The sequence below is a fragment of the Staurois parvus genome, unplaced genomic scaffold, assembly GCF_062004578.1.
Source record: "Staurois parvus isolate SC_StPar_1 unplaced genomic scaffold, SC_StPar_1.0 ptg000948l, whole genome shotgun sequence".
NCBI classification, from domain to species: Eukaryota; Metazoa; Chordata; class Amphibia; order Anura; family Ranidae; genus Staurois; species Staurois parvus.
Window position 1 is genome coordinate 1,110,853 of NW_028318744.1, and position 24,530 is coordinate 1,135,382.

Consider the following 24,530-nt stretch of genomic DNA (forward strand, 5'->3'; position numbering starts at 1 on the left):
CCTTTCAACACTGAAAATACTGCATACTCCTGATTGTGTGGATATGATGTTTGTACATCATGATTCTAGAACACCGATCGCTGTACGGGACCTCTGTGTGAGGTCTTGATCATGTGATCACTGATTGGCCAATCACTTCTGACATCATTGCTTACTACGTGTGAAATCTGTGATTGATCACAGAGGTCACATGGTACAAGGCTATTCACAACAGCCTTCTACCATGTGACAAGCTTTTTAAAAATGATAATTTTTGGTTATAAACTAATTTGGGTTATTTTTTTTTTAATAAAAAGATAACTGAATAAATTTTGTCCAAGATTTATGAAGAAAGATTATTTATTTTCAAAATTTTATAAGAAAAACACTTTTTTTGTTCCAAATTTTTGGACTTTTTCATTTATAAAAAATCCCAGTAGTGAATAAATACCACCAAAATAAAGTTTTATCTATCTCAAAAAAATGCAAAAAAATTAAAATGGGTACAGTGTTGCATGACCGCGCAATTGCCGTTCAAAGTGTGATAGCGCTGAAAGCTGAAAATTGGCCTGGACAGGAAGGGGGTAAAAGTGTCCGGGCTGGAAGTGGTTAACTTTGTTGCCCTTCTCTGGACTCTCTCCAGTTCCAGCACATCTTTCCTGAGAACTGGTGACCAGAACTCATACCACTCCAGACCAGTCAGAGTATACACTATTTATCACCATCCTCTGTACGGCCCCTGTAACCAATTTTCTATCCATGTACAACCCTGTGGTTCATGCCTACAGACCTCAGTTTGTAAATTAAGCGTTTATGGGGACTGTGTCGAATGCTTTTACAAAATCTGGATACACCACATCCACAGGCCTTCCCTTATCTAGATGGCAGCTCCCCTTCTCATAGAATGTTAACAGATTGGTTTGGCAAGAATGACCTTTCGTAAAGCCATGCTGATTAATACTAATGATAGTATTTTCCTCAGCAAAATCTTGGATGTAGTCCCTTTTCATCCCCTCCAATAGTTTACATACTATTGATGTTAGACTCACTGGCCTGTAGTTTCTAGGAACATATCTCTGGCCTTTTTTATATATTGGTACCACGTTGACCCTTCGCCAATCCACTGGTACCATTCCTGTCAGTATGCTGTCTGATCACTGCGAATCCCGCATCGCATCAGTGTGAACCTAGACTCAAGTGACTACCATTCAAGGGACCCTTTTATTCTGCATTATAGCAGAATACTACAAAACTACATTTTATTGTGTGCAGTTAACTTGGCATAAGTTGCAATTCCATTTGAATCCTCTTCAGGATCAGCAGTCAGCCCTGTGGTAACCTTCACCCCAAATGTGAGGAAGATCTTCACAGTAGAGTCTATGAGAATGACGTGTGATGTGGGGTCTACTGCAAGCGGAGAGCTGATCTACGTCTGGTACAAAGATGGTAACTGGGTGTTTGACGGAAAAATCTATGACATTACATCTGCAAAGACTGTGCATAGCGGGGACTACAGCTGTCAGGCCGATACAAAAAGAAGTGACACTGTCAGACTGGATGTCGTTGCTGGTCAGTTGGAAATGTACAATTTAATGTGTTCTTTGTCCATGCCTGACCCTCTTAGGGTCTACTGTATATCAACAGGTTCTTTTTCCATAATCAGTGCAAGGCAGCCAGGCCCACAGCAACAGTCCATCCACAATGGCTCAATAAACAGTCTAGAGGTGTCTTGCCTTGGCACAAATAAAGAGGCTTTAATTACAAGATCCCAGTAACAGTCAGAGGTGTAGCCTCCAGTCTGGAAAAGAGGTGATGTCTAGGGATAAGCAGTCTAACTGAAGGAAAGTTCAAAACTAACCTCAGAAAGTACTATTGTACTGAAAGAGAAGCTGATGCTTGGAATAAACTTCCAGCAGAGGAAGTGAGCCAGTCAACAATAAATAGCTTCCAACATGCTTGGTACAAGCATAGATCTATACTCTAGACCAGTGGTCTCCAAACTGTGGCCTGGGGGTGGCAGACGTGGCCCTTTGCTTGCCTTCACCTGGCCCTTGGGGCACTATTTCAACAATGGGGCATAATTCCTTCCACTGACATCAATGATGGGGCAGAATTCTTCCCAATGACACAAATGATGGAGCACAATTCCTCCCAATGACACAAAAAATGGAGCCCACTAAAACCATTGATGGGGCACAATTCCTCCTAATGACACCAATGATGGGGCACAATTCCTCTTAATGACACCGATGATGGGGCACAATTCCTCTTATTGACACCAATGATGGGGCACAATTCCTCTTATTGACACCAATGATGGGGCACAATTCCTCCCACTGACAGCAAAAATGGGGCATTGTTTTTTTCCCACTGATAGGATCTTTTCTGCTTCCAATTGGTACAGTTCAGCCCCCCTAAAGTCTGAGGGACAGTAAACTGGCCCTCTGTTTTTAAAGTTTGGAGACCCTTGCCTGCTCTAGACAAAAAAGGTAATGAAAAAAACTCCCCAAAAAAAGGAAAAAAAAAACAAAAATAAAAAAAACAAATTGGGTGGACTCGATGGACCACTCGGTCTTTTTCTGCCGTCACTTTTCTGTGTTTCTATGTAATTGATAAAGGGAACATGGGGGTGCAGGGCACAAAGCATCTGTTGTATACCTATACTCAGTGCGGGGCCAAGACTTTCCAGTCCCCCCTCCCAAGATTAGGTTGTCCCCGGTTGTCTTCTGCAACTGGGATCTATGATATTAGCACTACAGAACTGCCTGTTTGAGAGCCGCAAGATAAAACAAAATAAAAATTGTTGAGCGTCTTGATGGCACCCCGAAATGCAGACCAGACCCTCACAAGCATGCCACTGGTGCAGTCAATGGACCTCACCATCAGAGACATCATTGCTCCTCTGTTCATGCTCCTCCTGTCAGGTAAGGCAGCCTGTAGGCAGCAGGGTGGGTCAGTAAAAGATGGAAGAGGTGAAGGCAGGCTCTCAATCTGGTTGAATGTACAATGCAGGCTGCTTCCCCGCACAACACACTGCACCCGGGGCAGCTGCCCCTGCTGCCCCTCCTAGTCCCAGCTCTGCCCATACTACAAATGTACCTCATTGTAGAAGCAATACTGTGTCCTGTAACCATCATTTGATTATGTGATGTGACTATGTGTTCCAGACCTGGTGATCCTGAAGGTTCCGCTCTATGTTCATGAAGGAGATGATCTGACTTTGGAATGTCGCCATCGTTTTGGCTACATGGAAAAATATACAACTTTCTACAAGGAAGATTCTGTCATTCCAAACCAGGGATATACATCTACATTACATGTAGGAATAGTAAACTGGATGAACAGTGGGAGATACAAATGTTCAAAGGAAATAACTTTGTATCCAAATGCAACTTTCACAGATGAAGCTTTTATCTCCATACAAAGTAAGTCATAGGATCTTTACCTATCTAAGCTTTAACATAGCTTTAGGGGTTTATTAAACCTTTGGCTACCAGTTTACATTTGTGCCCACTTTTAAATGCACATTTTAGTCCTGAAGATGAATTAAGCACCCAAACATTTTATATTTTCTGAAAGCAGAGACCCTGGGGAAAAAAAATGGTAGTAGTTCCAATTTTTTTTATTTATGTCAAACGATGTTACTGCAATGTTTAATCAAACCCATATTTTGACTAGAGTGATGAAAGGTTACTTTTAGTGCACACAAACACATGATATTATCCAATTTTGGTGAAAAATATAAAAATGGGGTTGCATCGAGTAAATAGACACCGAACATGCCAAGCCTTAAGAATTCACTCCTGAAATGGTGACAAACTTTGGTATCTAAAATTGTCCAAAGGCAATGCTTAAGGCTCCATGCACACTAGTGGGTTTTTTTTTAAGTTCAAAAAACGCTGGGAAAAAGCACTGGTAATAGTGTTTTTAGTAGCATTTTAGTAGCGTTTTAGTAGTGCTCAGCATTAAAAATGCACTGGAATGCACTGGAGTGCACCAAAAACACACTGGAACACACATGTCCCTATTTGAATTGAAGAAAAAGAGAGGGAAAAAATTAATTGAAATGTATAAAAAAAGCACTGGAACACGTCAAAAACACATAAAAAAAAGCACCGGAATGCACCAAAAACGCCATAAAAATGCACATGCAAAAACACATCCGTAACGCATCTGGACTGCGCTTCTATAGTGTGAACCGGCCCTTAAAAGGCATCAGGGGCATATTAAAGCTTTACATGTCACCTCTGGACCCCATTGTTCCATTGAAGCTGATCAAGAACAGATAGTGCTTGATCAGCTTTTTCCTCGGCCACAGTGGCCAGGGAATTATAAAAAAAAGGACACCCATGCTTCAAAAACCTCAATCAGAAAAATAAAATGAACACATGTGTAAATCATATAAATATAGAAAATATGTATAGGCAGTATGTATAAAAATATCCAGCTGCAGCTCACCAAATGTATTTAAATACCTCTAAAAACTAAAGAAAAAAGAGAGCTGCGCCATTTAATAAATACTAATGAAATACTATGTGTCAAAATATGAATAAAGTGTCCAATCTGTGCCCACTCACCGGATTTAGTTGACCCCTTGTAAGAAGGTCTATCGGTGCTCTTAATGTAACATTCTCCTCCTCCAGAAAAGATCACCCCCAAGAGGCACAAAACCAGACCTCCACAGGCGTATTCAATCACACATGGGAGTCATGAGAGACACAGACCAATAAGTATTGTGCACCGTCATTATTAAAAACTGTTCAAAATAAAATAAAAGGCACTCGCAATAGCAAGGTGACCATCCTGGCACCCAGAATTAATAGCTCACCAAGAATCAGGAACTGCGGCTGCTCCGCTCACCCTGGAGCCAGTGTGTGTTCCACTGAGCAGAAATGACATTACTGGAAGTCCCGCCTGTGTTTCATTACTGACCGAACGTCTTCAGGAATCCCTCCAGGGTGAGTGGGGTGGCAGTTTCCTATCGACACACCTTGAGGTATTTCAAAGAATTTATTAGGCCACTTGTAGCCTGAAAGAAGAGAGAATTAATAAGTGCATTTGTACAATCAGTAAAATGTTAAACACCTGCAGTATTCTGACTAACAGTAATTAACAAAACCGATCTGCATTCACCTAACAGCATATAAATACAGTCCTAACTTGCTATATGAGTGTCAGAGATGCGGGTGTGACCAGAAGTGTGTGGACTGACACAGGGAAACGCAGGCTTCAGATATGGTATAAATAAGACAATTTATTAAGACTAACAATACAAATATAAACACAGTGCACCAAACCCCAAGCTAACACAAATACATACAACAAGGTGAAACAAACCCAAACCTAAACTGATACAGATACACAGGTACATACACATATAGAGCACAACGTAGTCAGGCAGGCCGGGTCGATAACTATCGGGCAGGTAGGTACAGGGGGTCAGGCAGAGGGATGGTCAGGGTCACAAGCCAGGGATCAAACAGGAGAAGTCAGCAGAGGTCAGGATCAGGCAGGGTCGGCAACAAGTCAGGCAAGGACAGGGACAGGAACAGGAATGCAGGTTACAAGGTACAGGGGCCCATGGAAAAACACACACCAAGGCACAGACTGCAGGTCTGGCCATTCCTTAAATACACCTGCAATCAGCCCCAGGTGATGGCTAATTGCCGAAGTGAACCTCTGGTTGTTGAGAGCACCCGCTGGCCAGCCCTGGTACTGTAGCCCACAAGGCAGGTGAGTCCCACCATTATTGGCAAGTCCATTCCTGACAAGGAGTCCCAGTTTAATCCTACTGGCCAGTGATTGAAGGAAAAAAATATTGGCCGGCAAAGTTGGGGCCCTTGAAAAAAGCACAAGCAGACAAGAGATTAACTTGTATGGTGTTTCTCTCCTACCAGACCCAGGACCCCCCTTCTGGGTCTCCAAGCACATAGTCTGGTTCAGTTCTAGTCCTCAGAGCGGGATAGGACTTGCTGTGATGTCTCTCTTTAAATCCTCCTCAGACAGTCTCTCCTTTCCTTCCTCACGAGCGTTAGAAGTGCTTTCCACTACAGTCTAATCTTGCCAGGCATCGAATTCACACCTCACACCCTCCCAGGGAGAAGGTTCTCCATCTCTTTCTTTGCTTCTCTGAGTTCTCACCCATCAGTTATGACAGGGATTCATTCAGCTAACAGCAGCCCAGTCTTTTCCCCACATACCTGCTTGCATCAAGACAGTCCTCTCCTTTTACCTCAGCAACCTACCAGCCTCCCCTTCTTCTTGCTCTGTTACATCAACCAATCATCCTCCTCTAGGAACAAATCAGACCCGGCCAAGATGGCTTCCCCATGCACTTGAAACACACCCTAGATCAGCATTAAAAAGTGGTCTCCATAATGAGGGCTGCATGCATCACTTCTGCATTAATGAACATTCAGTTTAACCCTGTCCACACTGCAGAAGGATAATACAGCAGTAACAAAGGAAGACGTTCCGCAGCAGTTATCAGCTACAGTCCTGGGTACAGTCAGTTTACAAGGCTGTTCTGCCACGAACATAATCCGTAATTCCCTGAAAGTGAAAATTGTTGGTTATGTGTTAGAGAAGACACTGGTAGTGATGAGGCAGAAGTCTGACTTTACTTGTGTGGCTTAAGTTACAAACAAACAGAGCACATTTCAGCAGTGATAGCAGACATGTTACTTCCTGAAGAGAGATAGAGAAGACATAGAACCAACAAGTTTTACACATGCACAACTAGTAACCTTTAGAGTACAGTGCCATCTACTGGTCAAGTGATATTAACACAGAAATACTATATACAATACATTATGGTACATGCTGTTGCATTCCCAACAAAAATAAATAAAACAGGGCAAGGAGGAAGGCAATAAATTGAAAGTATTGCACTTGCATCAGCCCATTTTGTACGGTGTGATGTGAATTCTGCACTCATCAATACAAAAAGATACATTACTATTACAGATTGTCTATGTGATTACTTTTTAGAGCTATTTGAAATCCCAAAGATAAAAGTAACCCCGGATCCAGTGGTAGAAGGTGATGCGATGTCCCTGACATGTGACACCAGTCTCAGCCCTCTCAGACCGAGGACAGAACTGAAATTTGCTTTTCACAAAGAAGGATGGAATGTCAAACAATTCACTTTGCATAATCAATATAAAGTTCAGTCTGCTGAGGTGAAGGACTCTGGGAAATATTCCTGTGAAGTGACAACTGCAACCAACAGTGTAAAGAAGAGGAGTCAGGAGATATTGGTCAAGATAAACGGTGAGTCAGTCACAGGACCAACCAAGGGATTGCGGAACATTTTATAGCAGGTTTGTGAGGATTAACATTTAATTAAAAATGAATGAACCATAACTTCACTCCAAACTTTCAATGATGCCCAGGCTGAACTGCAATAGTCCCTAAATACAAGAGATGCACAAACCTCTTGGTATGTAGCACCCCTCACCCCCTACAATCCGTTAGGGACCCCCAAGTGGCTCAGGGGGCTGATATTTAATTTAAACATTATGTGGGCCCTAAGGTACCACTAAATACCAAGCAGCACAATGTCAAATGCACAGTGCCTGAGTTGGACCCCTGACCCACACATCCTCTCATTCTGGTGGTTGAGGCCCTTTCTGGTGACCCACAGTACAAAGTTTTCAAGTTCATGCACTTGGACCCTCAACAGGTCCTGTGAAAGGGGCACTGTTGGAAGACGTGCAAAGCAGTTTCTTTGTGAATGATGCAAAAGGGGCAATACCGATATCTCCACAGGTTTTTGGCATGCATGAAAGTTCTCAACCCCTTTTTGGATCGCTATCCATGCCAGATCCTTGTACCATATTGTGAGTCTCTTTGAAGAAACATTCCTCCAGACCACTTTACAAGTGGCTAAAGGTAGGCCAGGAACAGGCTCCACAGTGTCCTTGTCTCTGATCAGCTTGTAGACTTTGGTTTCCACAAGTCAGGCTTAACTCCTTCCAGCTCCTGCTCCTTTTAATAGTCAACCTAAGAGATGGATCATTGACTTGGGTGAAAGAGCTTGGGTGCCAGTCACTTTAAGACAGTTCCACAGAGTTTGTTATATGACCAGATAATCTCAAACAGTAAGGGAATAAGGCACAGGATACCCAAAAGAAAGAACAGTGCAGACCACAAATGTCTACTCAAAACAGAAAAAGGAACTTTAAAGGAGGCCAGAGCTCTGTATTATTCAGATTTGGATCAGCTTCAGCTCAGCACACTAACCCCTTGGATGAGCCACCAGAACTTCCTGCAATGTTCACTAATATAAGCTTCTCCCCAGCTCTTCAGGACATTCTTCAGCAGCAAAGTCTTCACTCCTGATGTTCCAATCCAAGCAATCACCTTCCTAGAGGACAGCAGGAAGCTTCAGGCCTCAAAGTTTAGGACAGGAATAAACAGCAACATACACTCTCCAGGAAGAGCCTGGGAAGCAACATAGGCTTTCCAAGGTCACTCCCAAATGTTTAAACCCTTCCCCAGCATGCACCACTAATGCAGCCACCATCTTTCCAACCGTTTTCTTCATTCCGGTTAAAGCTGAGGTTTAGGTATAGCAATTTTTACATAGATAACTTATGATAATCCGCGCTCTACTTTTGCCTACCCTTTTCTATATAATATATAATTTAAGATAGTTATAATAGTAATATAAATTTTGAGTGTGATGTAATTTTGTTGTCCAGCCACTTATCCACTTGATTTACCTAAATTGATTTATTTATAATTTCCTAGTACTTAATTCAAAAAATTTTATCTGTAATTAGATCCAATTGTAATATATGTAAAATAAATGAATTAATTAAATATATGCGGTTTATAATTTGCACAATATTTTTGCACATTTTTTGCACATAGTCTTGAGGTTATTTATTTTATGAATTGAATTTGGAGTTTTTTGTTTTTTAATTATATTACTTCACATATTTTAATTTTATTTATACACATGAAATTTATAGTAGGTATGATATTATTTGCGCATTAGATTAATCAAATTCACAAATAATTGTATATATTTTTTTACACACTGGCACAAATATTTAATTAATTCATTTATTTTACATATATTACAATTGGATCTAATTACAGATAAAATTTTTTGAATTAAGTACTAGGAAATTATAAGTAAATCAATTTAGGTAAATCAAGTGGATAAGTGGCTGGACAACAAAATTACATCACACTCAAAATTTATATTACTATTATAACTATCTTAAATTATATATTATATAGAAAAGGGTAGGCAAAAGTAGAGCGCGGATTATCATAAGTTATCTATTTATAATATTCACATCCTATGAGAGTGAAATATATTCCAGCGATCTAACTTATTATTTCTCAGACTCCAGTGGCTCACAAGTACTGTACATCATAATAGCAATTTTTACATAGTTGCACTGGTCCAGCTTGCACCAATGTACGTTTGTATGTGCTATGCCTGTGGGATATCCATGTAAGTTGGAGATCAATGTAGTAGGCATCAATACTCTAGTGATCTCTGCTAGCTTCCGGGTCCTGTGCCAAGCGGCTGTCCTGCTGCATTGTGCACAAAGGAAGGTGTCTGCTCGCAGAGACACCATTCAGGGAACACTTTGCTTTTTCCCAATGAATGCAAAGTGTTCTCTGGTTGGAGAAGGTGCAGTGGTGGTATCACAATCTCCACCTTGTCCAGTCCACATACATACTTAGATTGATCCAAGCTGGTCCAATGTAACAAATTCTTACATTCAATTACAACCTTAGCTTTAGCCTTACCACTATTTATTGAGCACTTAATATTTATTCTCAGCATGTAATCCCTAAAAATTTTAACCCCAAGTCTAATACTAACTCCAAACTGAATCATAACGCTAATTAACCCTTGTTGTAGTGAATAGCCACCTCAACCTGGGTCAGGGGTCTCATAGCATGCTAGTAGCTCACCTGTTGTTTTTGCACATAGAAAAAGCAGTAATATTTTTCCTCCTGGATTTTCCTCTCTGCAGAACTGTTCGAAAGTCCAAGAATTATGAAAATCCAAAATCCGATGGTAGATGGAGATCCCATGACTCTAATATGTGAAACAAGACTCATGTTCAAACAGAGGAAAGAACTGCAATTTGCTTTCTACAGAGATGAATGGAAAGTTCAGGAATTCAGTTCATCCAGTCAATATGAAGTCCATTCTGCCAGGCTGGAGGATTCTGGGACTTATTCCTGTGACGTGAGAGCTTCAAATGGCAAAGTGGGGAAACGTAGTGACTTCATCCCTATTATGATAAAAGGTGAATGTGAGTTATTGCTGAACAGATCACAAATATACCCCCCGGGCTTAGATTAAAAGACAATCTGTGCAGAATTACAGACTATCACTCAACCATTCCAATTATGTCCAACACATACTGGATCTGGATCAACTGTGGGTATAGGATTCTACCTTTTTTTTCTTTTTTGATGGTTGAACTGGATGGACTTTTGTCTTTGTTCAGCCAGACTAACTATGTAACTATGCCGTTTAGGCTACTAGCAACTTATGGAGACGAGCAGCAACATTTTATTACATTTCTGTCAAATTTAAACCTAATTGACTCCAAAATTGATAATGTTATTGTCACAATTTGTTGATTTTTTGGGCAAAATTCATTGATATTAAAGCTGAACTCTAGATTTTGATTTTTTTTTTTGCATAGTTACATTGGTTCAGCTTGGCACAATGTAAGTATGCATATTGCATACCTATAGAACCACAATGGAAGCAGAGAATCACTGTAGTATTCACTACTACAACAGCGATCGCTGCTTTGTGCCTAGTACAGTCTTATCTCAACCAGGGTTCCTTGGAACCTTAGGGTTCCTTCAACAGTTGCTTGAGGTTCCTTGAGCTGTGGCTTTATGACCTCCCATTTGATGGTGCTGCATAATTCTGGGGCTAGTGCCTCTTGCAAGAGCCAGCTGCATGACACCAATTACTTTTTTTAGCTATATGTAAGGGTGACACTCACAACACCACTGTAAGGGGGGCATTCCTCCCACTGACCACCAATGTAAAGAGCATTCTTCTCATTGACCACCAACGCAAGGAGCATTCTTCCCACTGACCACCATTGTAAGGGACATTCTTCCCAATGACCACCAATGTAAGGAACATTCTTCCCACTGGTCACTAGTGTAAGGAGCCTTCTTATCACTGGCCACCAATGTAGTGGTAATTCTTCCCACTGGCAACCAAATCAAGGAGCATTCTTCCCACTGACCACCAATGTAAGGAGCATTCTTCCCACTGACCACCAATGTAAGGGACATTCTTCCCACTGACCACCAATGTAAGGGACATTCTTCCCACTGACCTCCAATGTAAGGAGCATTCTTCCCACTGACCACCAATGTAAGGGACATTCTTCCCACTGACCTCCAATGTAAGGAGCATTCTTCCCACTGATCACCAATGTAAGGGACATTCTTCCCACTGACCACCAATGTAAGGAGCATTCTTCCCACTGACCACCAATGTAAGGGACATTCTTCCCACTGACCACCAATGTAAGGAGCATTCTTCCTACTGGCCACCAATGTAAGAAGCAATCTTTCCACTGGATACCAGTTTATGGAGCATTCTTCCCAATAGCCACCAGTGTAAGGAGCATTTTTCCCTCTGATCACTAATGTAAGAAACATTCTTCACACTGACCACCGATTTAAGGAGCATTCTTCCCACTGATCACCAATGTAAGGAGCATTCTTCCCACTGTCTCCCAATACTTTGGTTTTATCAGGGGTTGCACAAGACTTAAAAATTGTTTAAAGGATTCCTCTGGGGTAAAAAGGTTGAGAAAGGTAGGCCTAGTGGCTGTCCTGCTACCTAGAAGCCACAGAGAGTCACTCACTTGGCACATGTGCAATTCACAGAATGTCCTTTCATTTATCTCTATGAGTGAAAGGCTTTCCCTTTTTGGGCAAGGTGGAAATAGTGGCATCACCATCCCACCTCTCCACTTCATGAAATTAGGGAATGGCTTGCTTTCTTTGCATTGAGAAAAATGAAAGACGTTCTGTGAATTGCACCTGTGCCAAGCAAGCAAACCCCTAGGCCCCAGAGGAAAACGGCGAATACTGTACGTAAGGGTGACACTCACAACACCACTGTAAGGGGGGCATTCTTGCCACTGATCACCAATGTAAGGAGCATTCTTCCTGGTGGCCACCAATGTAAGGAGCATTTTTCCCACCAGGGGCCGACTGACCATTTGGAAACTCGGGCACTGCCCGAGGGCCCGGGGTCAGTAGGGGGCCCCATGAGATGCCCCTAGTACCTTTTTCATAGGCTTTTTTGAGTTTGGGCAAGGACACAGGGGCCCCATGATCCCCATGATTTGTCAGTCCGCCCCTGCTTCCCACTGACCACCAACGTAAGGAGCATTCTTCCCTTTGGCCACCAATGTAAGGAGCATTCTTCCTGGTGGCCACCAATGTAAGGAGCATTCTTCCTGGTGGCCACCAATGTAAGGGACATTCTTCCCATTGGCCACCAATTTTTCCAGAGGAAAGCAGCAAAGACTGCAGTAGTGGTGACCACTATGTTGATTCTCTGCGTCACATTAGTCCCAGTTGGACCAGTGTAACTATGCAAAAAATCTAATTCAGCTTTAATGGACACACAAATGTCATCAAATTTTCACAGAGTGTTGACACATCCTTTCTAGAAAATATGATTTTTCTTTTTTATTGCTTATTTTTTGCAGAGCTGTTTTCCACCCCAGTGCTAAATGTAAGCACATTGGAAGTCTTAGAAGGTGACACCATGACCATGAAGTGTGACACAAGTCTCAGTCCGCTCAGACAGAGGACAGAACTGCAGTTTGCTTTCTACAGAGATGGATGCCATGTTCAGGAATTTAATTTATCAGAACAATATGGAGTCCAGTCCGCTCAACTGGAGGATTCTGGGAATTATTGCTGTGAAGTGAGATCTGCATCCAACATTTCTAAGAAAAGCGAGGATGTCTTTGTTCAGATAAGAGGTAAGTAGTTTCATCATCAGTTATAAAAAAAAGTTACTCTACATATGTATGTACATCCAGTTCTGGGACAAGGTCATCCAGTGCCCTGGGCAAAGATGACAAACCTGTGACCACCCCCACCCTGAGCATCAGTAGAGTCAATAAGACAGTTAGAAAATGGAGCAGTGACCAGCTCCCAGTGTCCTCCTCCCTAACATAAAAAAACTGCCCAGGACAGGTGCCCCTCTTGCCCCCTCCCTTGTCCCGGCACTGTGTACATCTACTAATATGCAGTATCTATGCTCATGAGCTAAAACAGTGCTTATTTTTCTATTGCAGGGAAAAGTAATATACATGAAACACAAATAATCATTGTGACTCTTCTGGTCTTGCTCTTGGTTGCCACTTTCCTGCTCTTCCAGTACAGACACAAGCTGCACTGTCCAACCACCAGATATCCACATCAACGAGGAGGACTGCAACCGGAGCCTCAAATTCCTCCAACACGTATGAACATTTTCAATGTATTAAAGTTGTATTAAGGAATAGGATGTAGAACAAATATGCTACCAACAACCCAAAGCCAGTTTCTCTAATATATGTGACTTAAAATGTTACTAAACCCCGGACCCTGCATTCACTAGATCTGGTCTCTGCGGAACCTGCATTCACTATATCTGGTCTCCCCGGACCCCGCATTCCCTAGATTGGGTCTCCCCGGCACCTGCATTCACTATATCTGGTCTCCCAGAACCCTGCATTCACTATATCTGGTCTCCCCGGAACCTGCGTTCACTATATCTGGTCTCCCAGGACCCTGCATTCCCTATATCTGGTCTCCCCAGACCCTGCATTCACTATATCCGGTCTCCCCGGACCCTGCATTCACTATATCTGGTCTCCCTGGACCCAGCATTCACTATATCTGGTCTCCCCGGACCCTGCATTCACTATATCTGCTCTCCCCAGACCCTGCATTCACTATATCTAGTCTCCCTGGACCCTGCATTCACTATATCTGGTCTCCCCGGACCCTGCATTCACTATATCTTGTCTCCTAGGATCCTGCATTCACTATATCCGCTCTCCCCGGACTCTGCATTCACTATATCCGCTCTCCCCGGACCCTGCATTCACTATATCTGGTCCCCCCTGGAACCTACATTCACTATATCTGCTCTCCCCAGACCCTGCATTCACTATATCTGGTCCCCCCTGGAACCTACATTCACTATATCAGCTCTCCCCAGACCCTGCATTCACTATATCCGGTCTCCCCGGACCCTGCATTCACTATATCCGCCCCCCCCGGACCCTGCATTCACTATATCTGGTTTCCCCAGACCCTGCATTCACTATATCCGGTCTCCCCGGACCCTGCATTCACTATATCCGCTCTCCAGGGACCCTGCATTCACTATATCTGGTTTCCCCAGACCCCGGACCCTGCATTCACTACGGACCCTGCATTCACTACGGACCCTGCTCTCCCCGGACCCTGCATTCACTATATCTGGTCTCCCCGAACCCTGCATTCACTATATCTGGTCTCCCTGAACCTCGCATTCACTATATCTGGTCTCCCCGGACCCTGCATTCACTATATCCGCTCTCCCAGGACCCTGCATTCACTATATCTCGTCTCCCCGGACCCTGCATTCACTATATCTCGTCTCCCCGGACCCTGCATTCACTATATCTGGTCTCCCCGGACCCTGCATTCACTATATCTGGTCTCCCCGGACCCTGCATTCACTATATCTGGTCTCCCCGGACCCTGCATTCACTATATCCTGTCTCCCCGGACCCCGCATTCACTATATCTGGTCTCCCACAGTACACAAAACATGGAAATGCAATTATTTTAGTAAATATAAACTGCTAAATACCTTTTCTCATCAGCAGTATATAGCAGTCTTCTATTAGTGTCCAGCTGATCACTGGTTAAAGCTTGTGAGAGGAATTTTCATTCTCCACTGACTATCCTATGAGGCTGCATAACCTCTAACCCTCTCTCTGGACAGTGCTGATTGGCCCTGTGCTGATCACATGCACTTTCACAACAAAAAAACCTTCTAGCAATACACACCAAGCTGAGCATATGCAGGCTCTGCTTTATTAGCAGATGGATTGAGGACAGTAGAAGAAGGGGGGATCAGAGAAGACGGGATCAAACAGCCTTTTTAAACAATGCAGGGGATTAACCCCTTAGGTTCCACATTGAGTATAACAAGCATGCTGTACTGCACATACATACATGGAGATAGGTTGGCACAAATGAATGCCCTCTGGTTTGTCCATAGTCCCACTGTAAGGGATGAAATAGAGGGGGCACCAGAGGAGAAACCCATTGCTGATTCCAGCAGAGGCTCCTCGGGGGCTCCAGAATAGTAGATACTTCAAAGCTAGCCTTCAGGGTAGAGCAGAAGCAGATCTCCAATGTGACTTGTGGAAAGAGAGGTAAAGAAGGGTTCAATGAGTGCAGACTGTAATACACTTTATTATAAAATAGCTGAGAATACACTCACATTTGGGAAGATATATACAGACCAGGGGCGGACTGACCATTTGGAAACTCAGGCACTGTCCGAGGGCCCAGGGTCAGTAGGGGGCCCCATGAGAGGCCCCTGGTACCTTTTTCATAGGCTTTTTTGAGTTTGGGCAAGGACACAGGGGCCCCATGATCCCCTATTGCCAGGGGGCCCCATGCGTTGTCAGTCTGCCCCTGATACAGACACATCTAAAGTCTATAGGAATCTTCTGGGACTGGTGGAGGATATCCAAAACCTGGGTCCAGAGCTGGCTGTGAGGTGGAGCAATGCCGGATTGCCACTGTGAAGTGCGGTGAAACTCAGCGTTTGACGTGACCACGTGACTGGAAGTGACGCAACGACGTTGCGCACCAGCATACCAACTCTGGGGGCTTGACAAAGGAGCACGCCCCCTGTAGTTGGTGAGCACGCTCCGAAACGTCACCACGTCACGTCGAACGCTGCGTTCCACCGCCTTCACAGTGGCAATCCGGTCTTGCTCTGTACAGCATCCACTAGCACAATTCAGTGCAGTAGTGCCCTGGGCTCAAAGGAAGTAGATTGAATGATGCTGATCATCATTTAACCTGGAGGCGGAGGATACTGAGAAGGATTGATGGTTGATATTTTCAATGGTGATTTTTTTTTTTTTCGCACTCTATGAAATTTTTTCTTTTTTTTTTTTATTTCATCTTTAAAATAAATAAAAGTAAATAAAAAAAAGTATTTTCATACTTTAAATTAATGTTGCATTGTGAAAACATGATACAGAAGAATGCGTCATTACCATCTCTCTATGTTTCAGATGCTGCCGGAGAGTCGGCTGATGATACTGAAGTCACTTACATTAACCTCATTTTGCATAGTGAGCCACGAGGTAATCCATGTAGGAGTTCATGTTACGTGATACGTGAGGTTACATGACTATAATGGTCACGAATACTAGTCTCCTTGCCCATGGGCTTCCATTTTCTGATGGAAACCTCAGACTGAGCCATCCCATGAGGAAGGGGGTCTCTACTCATTCACCTACGTATGTAGATCTTAGCTTCAGCTATTTATCCCTGTAGACACAGGCCTTTGGTAAGAAGATATGGAAAGCATGTGAGAAGGGGGCTATAGCTCCATCTGATGGCAGGATTGAAAACTACTATTCATAAGTAATATTTCATATTTAACTGACTGAAACAAAAAGATTTTTAAAATGTGAATATTTGGCATGGCAAATGAGGTTTAATATTGAAAAATGTAAAGTAATGCACTGAAATGTGATAGCGGAGAAGCGGCGCTCAGACTGGAAACACACCTGATTCAGCAGTGGGATCCAGGGTGGGTGCTCAGGCTCCAAAGTGTCCTCCAAACACTGGATACATGGGCAGCACAGTGGCTAAATGGTTAGCACTTCTGCCTAGCAGTACTAGGATCGTTGGTTTGAATCCCAACCACGGCACCACCTGCCTGGAGTTTGCATGCTCTCCCTGTGTCTGTGTGACTTTCCTCCGGTTTCCTTCCACACTCCAAAGACATGCTGGTAGCAGGGGAGGACTAACCATTTGGAAACTGCTCGAGGGCCCGGGGTCAGTAGGGGGCCCCAGGAAATGGCCCTGGTACATTTTTCATAGGATTTTTTGGGTTTGGGCAAGGACACAGGGGCCCCATGATCCCCTATTGCCCGGGGGCCACATGAGTTGTCAGTCCGCCCCTGGCTGGTAGGTTAATTGGCTCCTGTCTAAATTGGCCCTAGTATGTGTATGAATTTAGGTTAGGTACCTTCGATTGTACACCCCTTGAGGGTTAGGGACGGGGCGGACTGACAACTCATGAGGCCCCCGGGCAATTGGGGATCATGTGGCCCCTGTGTCCCTACCCACACTCAAAACACACCCAAAAAAGCCTATAAAAAGGTACCAGGGGCATTTTATGGGGCCCCCTACTGACCCTGGGCCTTCGGGCAGTGCCCAAGTGCTCGAATGGTCAGTCCGCCCCTGGTTAGGGACTGATGTGAATGTATAATATATATGTAAAGCGCTATATAAGTAACTGTAATAAATAAATACAGGATGCAAGAAGACCCAGCGACTCCAAAATCCTCATGAAAGCTATATTAGTGATACAGGAGTTACAAAAAAGCACGCTGACGCGTTTCGGCAAATAGTCTTGCTCACAGCATGAAAAGTAATGTACTTGGGCGCTAAAAATATTGACGCAAGTTACTCACTAGGGGGTGAACCTCTGGGGCAGGGGCGGACTGACCACTGGAGCACTCAGGCATTGGGCCCGAGGTCAGTAGGGGGCCCCATGAGATGCCCCTGGTACCTTTCATTGGCTTTTTTTGGTGTGGGCGAGGACACAGGGGCCCCATGATCCCCTATTGCCCGCGGGCCCCATGAGTTGTCAGTCTGCCCCTGCTCTGGGGGAATCCAGGATGGATAAAGATCTGGGGGTCATAGTAGATGACAGACTCAGCAGTGGCATGCAATGCCAAGCTCCAGCAAGCAAAGCTGGTAGAATTTTAGTATGCATAAAAAAGGGAATTTACTCCAGAGATAAAACAATAATTCTGCGAATTTACAAAACTCTGGTTTGGCCACATCTGGACTACGCCATCAAGTTCTGGTCACCAGTCCTCAAAAAGGATGAGCTTGAACTGGAGAGAGAGAAGAGAAGGGCAACAAAGTCAATTAGTGCCCTGGGGAACCTCAGTTACGAGGAACGACTACAAACATTCAACTTGTTATCCTTGGAGAAGAGAAGGGAATATGAGAGCCAGGGGCGGACTGACAACTCATGGGGCCCCCGGGCAATAGGGGATCATGGGGCCCCTGTGTCCTTGCCCAAACTCAAAAAAGTCTATGAAAAAGGTACCAGGGGCATCTCATAGGGCCCCCTACTGACCCCGGGCCCTCGGGTAGTGCCCGAGTTTCCAAATGGTCAGTCCACCCCTGGCCTCACCTGTTCCATCCCACAATTAAAGCCTTTGAAATGTGTTTATCACCATGGATAATGATAATTCATATTTATAGTGGGGGACATGGCAACACAAGCTATTTCTTATAAATTATCATTCTGAAGTATTCTTTTTTTAAAGTGTACCAGAAAGTATATTTTCACATTTTCAGTTTTGTTTAATTGTATGTTGATAGCCCACTAATGGATATCTGTTTGTCAAAAATGGCAGTTGATATCTATGCTGGACATTTGTTAACCTATTCCAGGGTAGATGGCATATTGCTTACATTGCCTCACTAAGGTCTGTCCTTACATTTGTAGTGGAATACGAGAAGTAAATCATGAGAAATGTGTACATTTATTGTGTTGTTCATTTTCTAGGGTCTTCAACATTGGCCAGAGAACCTGTGAGTATAACTCAATATTAAAACATTAGTTAAGCAGAAGATTTACAATGTCAGGTTCAGAAGGGTTTATGGGTGGTGGCATTTCAATATTGGACTGGCTTTGCTTTCAAACCAAAGGGCTTCCAAGGACATTTTGGACTGATACTGGAAAAATAGATAGGGACTGGAGAGGAACAACAGAGAATTGAACCATCAGATGCTGAGGAACGAGCTTAAAAGATGCCTTATAACAACACTGTCACTCTTATGCCTAACTTCCATTCCCCAGATCAGCCTTTCTCAACCTTTGTACCACAGAGGAACCCTTGAAATAATTTTCAGGGTTCAGGGAACCCTTGCAAGAACCAATTCATTAGTGGTCAGTGGAAAAATGCCCCCTGCATTGGTGACCAGTGGGAAAAATGTCCCTTACATTGGTAGTCAGTGGAGGAAATTCCCCCTACATTGGTGACCAATGGGAAAAATGCCCCCTACATTGATGACCAGTGGGAAAAATGTCCCCTACATTGGTGACCAGTGGGAAAAATGCCCCCTAAATTAGTGACCAGTGGAAAAAATATCCCCTACATTGGTGCCCAGTAGGAAAAATGCCCCCTACATTGGCGACCAGTGGGAAAAATTCCCCTTACATTGGTGACCAGTGGAAAAATATCCCCTACATTGGTGACCAGTGGAAAAATATCCCCTACATTGGTGACCAGTGGAAAAATATCCCCTACATTAGTGACCGGTAGGAAAAATGCCCCCTAAATTAGTGACCAGTGGGAAAAATGCCCCCTGCATTGGTGACCAGTGGGAAAAATGTCTCTTACTTTGGTAGTCAGTGGAGAAAATTCCCCCTACATTGGTGACCAATGGGAAAAATGCTCCCTACATTGGTGACCAGTGGGAAAAATGCCTCCTAAATTAGTGACCAGTGGGAAAAATGTCCCCTACATTGGTGGCCAGTAGGAAAAATGTCCCCTACATTGGCGACCAGTGGGAAAAATTCCCCTTAAATTGGTGTCCAGTGGAAAGAATATCCACTACATTGGTGACCAGTAGGAAAAATGCCCCCTACATTGGTGACCAGTAGGAAAAATGCCCCCTACATTGGCGACCAGTGGGAAAAATGCCCCCTAAATTAGTGACCAGTGGGAAAAATGCCCCCTACATTGGTGACCAGTGGGAAAAATTCCCCTTCCATTGGTGACCAGTGGAAAAAATATCCACTAGATTGGTGACCAGTAGGAAAAATGCCCCCTACATTGGTGACCAGTGGGAAAAATTCCCCTTACATTGGTGACCAGTGGAAAAAATATCCACTAAATTGGTGACCAGTGGTAAAAAAGTCTTCTATTATAGAAAAAAGGATTTTGTGCTACTACCCATACAGACCTCCATCAATAGAGCTCACGGGTGCTCGATCTCCAGTTGCACAGCTGAAAGTAATTGTCCATAAACTTGATCTGCACAACCAACGTAGCTCTAAAATCTTATCTTTAGTCACAGTCATAGTCCTAACTGATTAAAGCTGTGTAGGCTGAAACGCGTCAACTGTTACTGTAACTTTTACACTGTTTTTTTCATAATAAAATCAAGATTTTAGAGCTACGTCAGTTGTGCAGATCACGTTTATGGACATTGGTGTCCAGTGGGAAGAATGCTCTCCATTAGTGGTGATCCGAATGCCACCCTTACAGACAGCTAAAAAGATCATTGGGTTCATAGATACATTGTTAGTAAGGATGAAAAAAGGCTCAAGTCCATCTAGTTCAACCAACAAAAAAACAAAAATAGAATAAATAAAATACAGGTGGTGTTGACCCCGAACTATGCAGAACCATCCGTCATATCTCAAGGAACCCATGACAACCTCTGGAGGAACCCTAGTTGAGAATGGCTGCCTTAGATGTTTCATCTGTATATCAAGCCCTGATGAAGATGGCACCCGACAACCTGAAAGAGTTAACTATACACACTAATTCTGCTTGAACTATATATTTGAAAAATATTTTGGACTTCAATACTCTGATGTGGCACTCCAGTCCTTATCTCATTTTCTCAGGTTTGGGAAGAATATGAATACTATGTGAGCTCCCTCTGAATATAAGGTTTCTTTTTTTCTCTCTGAAAAAGTATTTGCTAAACTATTTACAAATATATGTTGCGCTCCTGAATATTTCTCAATTACTGATAAATAATAATTAAATTAATGCCATTAAATTAATTCACATTCATAATACAAACAACTCATAAAAGTGTATAAATGCCAAATAAAGTAATTAAATAATTTTAAAACCAAATTATCACCTTCAAATCAATTTCACATTAAATACTCCTCTAAAAATAAAAATAGTGATCGGGTGCTCATTAATCATCAATTAGTGACATATTATACTTACTAATACCCTCAATTTCATTTAAATTCATAATACCCACAATTAATTTAATAAAAAAATCTAAACCAAATTATAACCATCAACTTAATCATATTTAAATAATCCCCCATAAATAAAAGTGACCAAATACTCATAAATCATTAGTTAGTGACTAATATAAATCCGAATATCATCAAATCAATAGTCCCATCAATTGAAAAATATATAGTGACTTGGTGCTTGTTGTTCTTCAATTAGTGACTTTTGTGAATCCTTCAAATAGTGAAGATGTGCGCTCACCTCCTTTAATGCCTACAATTAGGCTATACACGCTTTCGGTTCACTTCCCCTGGAACCTGCTAGATATAGGCTCTTGCTGGTTAAATAGGGAGATCCTTCCTTTAGGAGTAATAGATATATCCTCTGATGGCTGATTATCCCCTCAGGGATTGCTCACTCCTTTTGTTATCCCAGACCTCCTAATTATCCTCTCCTTATGTTTCTCCGCATGCAGGAAGAAATTGAAGACACAGTGCTTTTACCTTTTAAAACTTTTTATTCCCACCATCCAAGTATTAAACTCACATTGCACAGGTTTGAATATCGCAATATCGCATTAAGAATCCTCTGCTGGCCTCTGAGTCATACACCTGCCGTCTATCGTGTAGTTCGGCTCCTCCCGAGTGATGACGTAGCCCCTTCCCTACGCGTTACGCCACCAGTCACATGGCTTCATCAGGGGGTTGTGATCACAGGTTTGTGATATTCAAACCTGTGCAATGTGAGTTTCATACTTGGATGGTGGGAACAAAAAGTTTTAAAAGGTAAAGCACTATGTCTTCAATTTCTTCTTGCATGCGGAGAAACATAAGGAGAGGATAATTAGGAGGTCTGGGATAACAAAAGGAGTGAGCAATCCCTGAGGGGATAATCAGCCATCAGAGGATATATCTATTACTCCTAAAGGAAGGATCTCCCTATTTAACCAGCAAGAGCCTATATCTAGCAGGTTCCAGGGGAAGTGAACCGAAAGCGTGTATAGCCTAATTGTAGGCATTAAAGGAGGTGAGCGCACATCTTCACTATTTGAAGGATTCACAAAAGTCACTAATTGAAGAACAACAAGCACCAAGTCACTATATATTTTTCAATTGATGGGACTATTGATTTGATGATATTTGGATTTATATTAGTCACTAATTAATGAGCACCCGATCACTATTTTTATTTTTAGAGGAGTATTTAATGTGAAATTAATTTGAAAGTGATAATTTGGTTTTAAAATTATTTAATTACTTTATTTGGCATTTATACACTTTTATGAGTTGTTTGTATTATGAATTTGAATTAATTTAATGGCATTATCTTAATTATTATTTATCAGTAATTGAGAAATATTCAGGAGCGCAACATATATTTGTAAATATATTTATACACAGTTGTAGTTATGTGTTTCATGTTGGCGATCCTCTAGAAATTGTCACACCTTTGGCTCGCAAGTTATTCCAATTCACATATACCTATTTGCTAAACTAGTTAAGGCAGACTCAGGTATAAGAGGTGCACTGAATGGCAGAGGAAGGAACATCAAGGAAGGCAAGCAATCCTCATTCATGTCTTGTACCCAGGGTGCAGGAGCCTCAAATTGCATGTGTTTTATGGTTCCTAATATCTTGAGTATTCCTTTACATCAATGATCTTGAAAATGCATAGGATAAGGTTTGCTGTAATTATACTCATTAGTACTAGAGATCGGTGTAAATCAGTTGTGGTTTTAGAGAACTTTAAAATATTTTTTAAACTTCCAAAGTACGCATTTTACTAACCCAAACTTCCAATTGAAGTCACTGAGAATCTGTATTAGGCTCCAAGAAAGTGTGTATTACAGAACAGTAAATGATGCAAAATGTGAGTAGGATGGTTTGGTAAGCTCTTGGCAGCTTTTTCCGATAAGATAATGGGGGTCAAAAACATTGAAAGAACTGGGACACAGTCTGTGGGAATCAGAAAAACCAGAAACAGTTCCTATCAGTCGTGAAAGTTCATGCATGCGACCCTTTCTGGAAAAAAATATTCCTATGGATTCTCGTGGAGGGAATGGCTGATTCGGTGTGTCCATAGAACACCATCAGGAATACAGCCAGAAGCAATGTAAGCCACAAGTAGTGTGAACCACTTATTTAAACAATTGTACCAGAGATATTAACCAGCGTTTGGTCTTGGCATCTGGGATATCAAGATAACTAGAACAGTGGTCACAGACAAGGGCAGAAGTAGGGTGAGCTTCTTATTCAAAAACATGTGCAAGGAATAGTAATATGTTTTTCAGATTTTAAGCCTGGCAGGAGCATTGGGTTTCAGGGTAACTAGAGCAGTAGGCATAGGTCAATGCACAAGTAGACAAGTAGGATAAGATCTTCATTCCCAAACTTGTACAAGGAATAATAGTTATATTCTTCAGATTTTGCTCCTGGTAGGAGTCCTGGTCATGCAAGGTTACTAGAGCAGTAGCCATAGGTCAATGCACAAGTAGGACAAGATCTTCATTCCATAATTTGTACAAGGAATAGTAATTATATTCTTCAGATTTTGCTTCTGGTAGGAGTCCTGGTCATGCAAGGTAACTAGAGCAGTAGGCATAGGTCAATGCACAAGTAGGACAAGATCTTCATTCCATAATTTGTACAAGGAATAGTATTTATATTCTTCAGATTTTGCTCCTGGTAGGAGTCCTGGTCATGCAATGTAACTAGAGCAGTAGGCATAGGTCAATGCACAAGTAGGACTAATCTTCATTCCATAATTTGTACAATGAATAGTAATTATATTCTTCAGATTTTGCTCCTGGTAGGAGTCCTGGTCATGCAAGGTTACTAGAGCAGTAGCCATAGGTCAATGCACAAGTAGGACAAAATCTTGATTACATAATTTGTACAAGGAATAGTAATTATATTCTTCAGATTTTGCTTCTGGTAGGAGTCCTGGTCATGCAAGGTAACTAGAGCAGTAGGCATAGGTCAATGCACAAGTAGGACAAGATCTTCATTCCATAATTTGTACAATGAATAGTAATGATATTCTTCATATTTTGCTTCTGGTAGGAGTCCTGGTCGTGCAAGGTAACTAGATCAGTAGATATAGGTCAATGCACAAGTAGGACAAGATCTTCATTCCATAATTTGTACAAGGAATAGTAATTATATTCTTCAGATTTTGCTCCTGGTAGGAGTCCTGGTCATGCAAGGTAACTAGATCAGTAGGCATAGGTCAATGCACAAGTAGGACAAGATCTTCATTCCATAATTTGTA

General features: G+C 42.4%; 1 protein-coding gene across 1 annotated transcript in view; it reads left to right on the forward strand.

Moving 5' to 3' along the window:
- LOC149441778 (Fc receptor-like protein 2) overlaps nucleotides 1-13,003 on the forward strand; it is a 75,192-nt gene extending 62,189 nt beyond the window's left edge. The window contains exons 7-9 of the mRNA XM_089656905.1: nucleotides 6,970-7,251; nucleotides 9,984-10,268; nucleotides 12,735-13,003. Coding sequence (XP_089513031.1) covers nucleotides 6,970-7,251; nucleotides 9,984-10,268; nucleotides 12,735-13,003 — 836 coding nt within the window. The remainder of the gene's footprint in view (nucleotides 1-6,969; nucleotides 7,252-9,983; nucleotides 10,269-12,734) is intronic.
- Nucleotides 13,004-24,530: the final 11,527 nt, after the last annotated feature.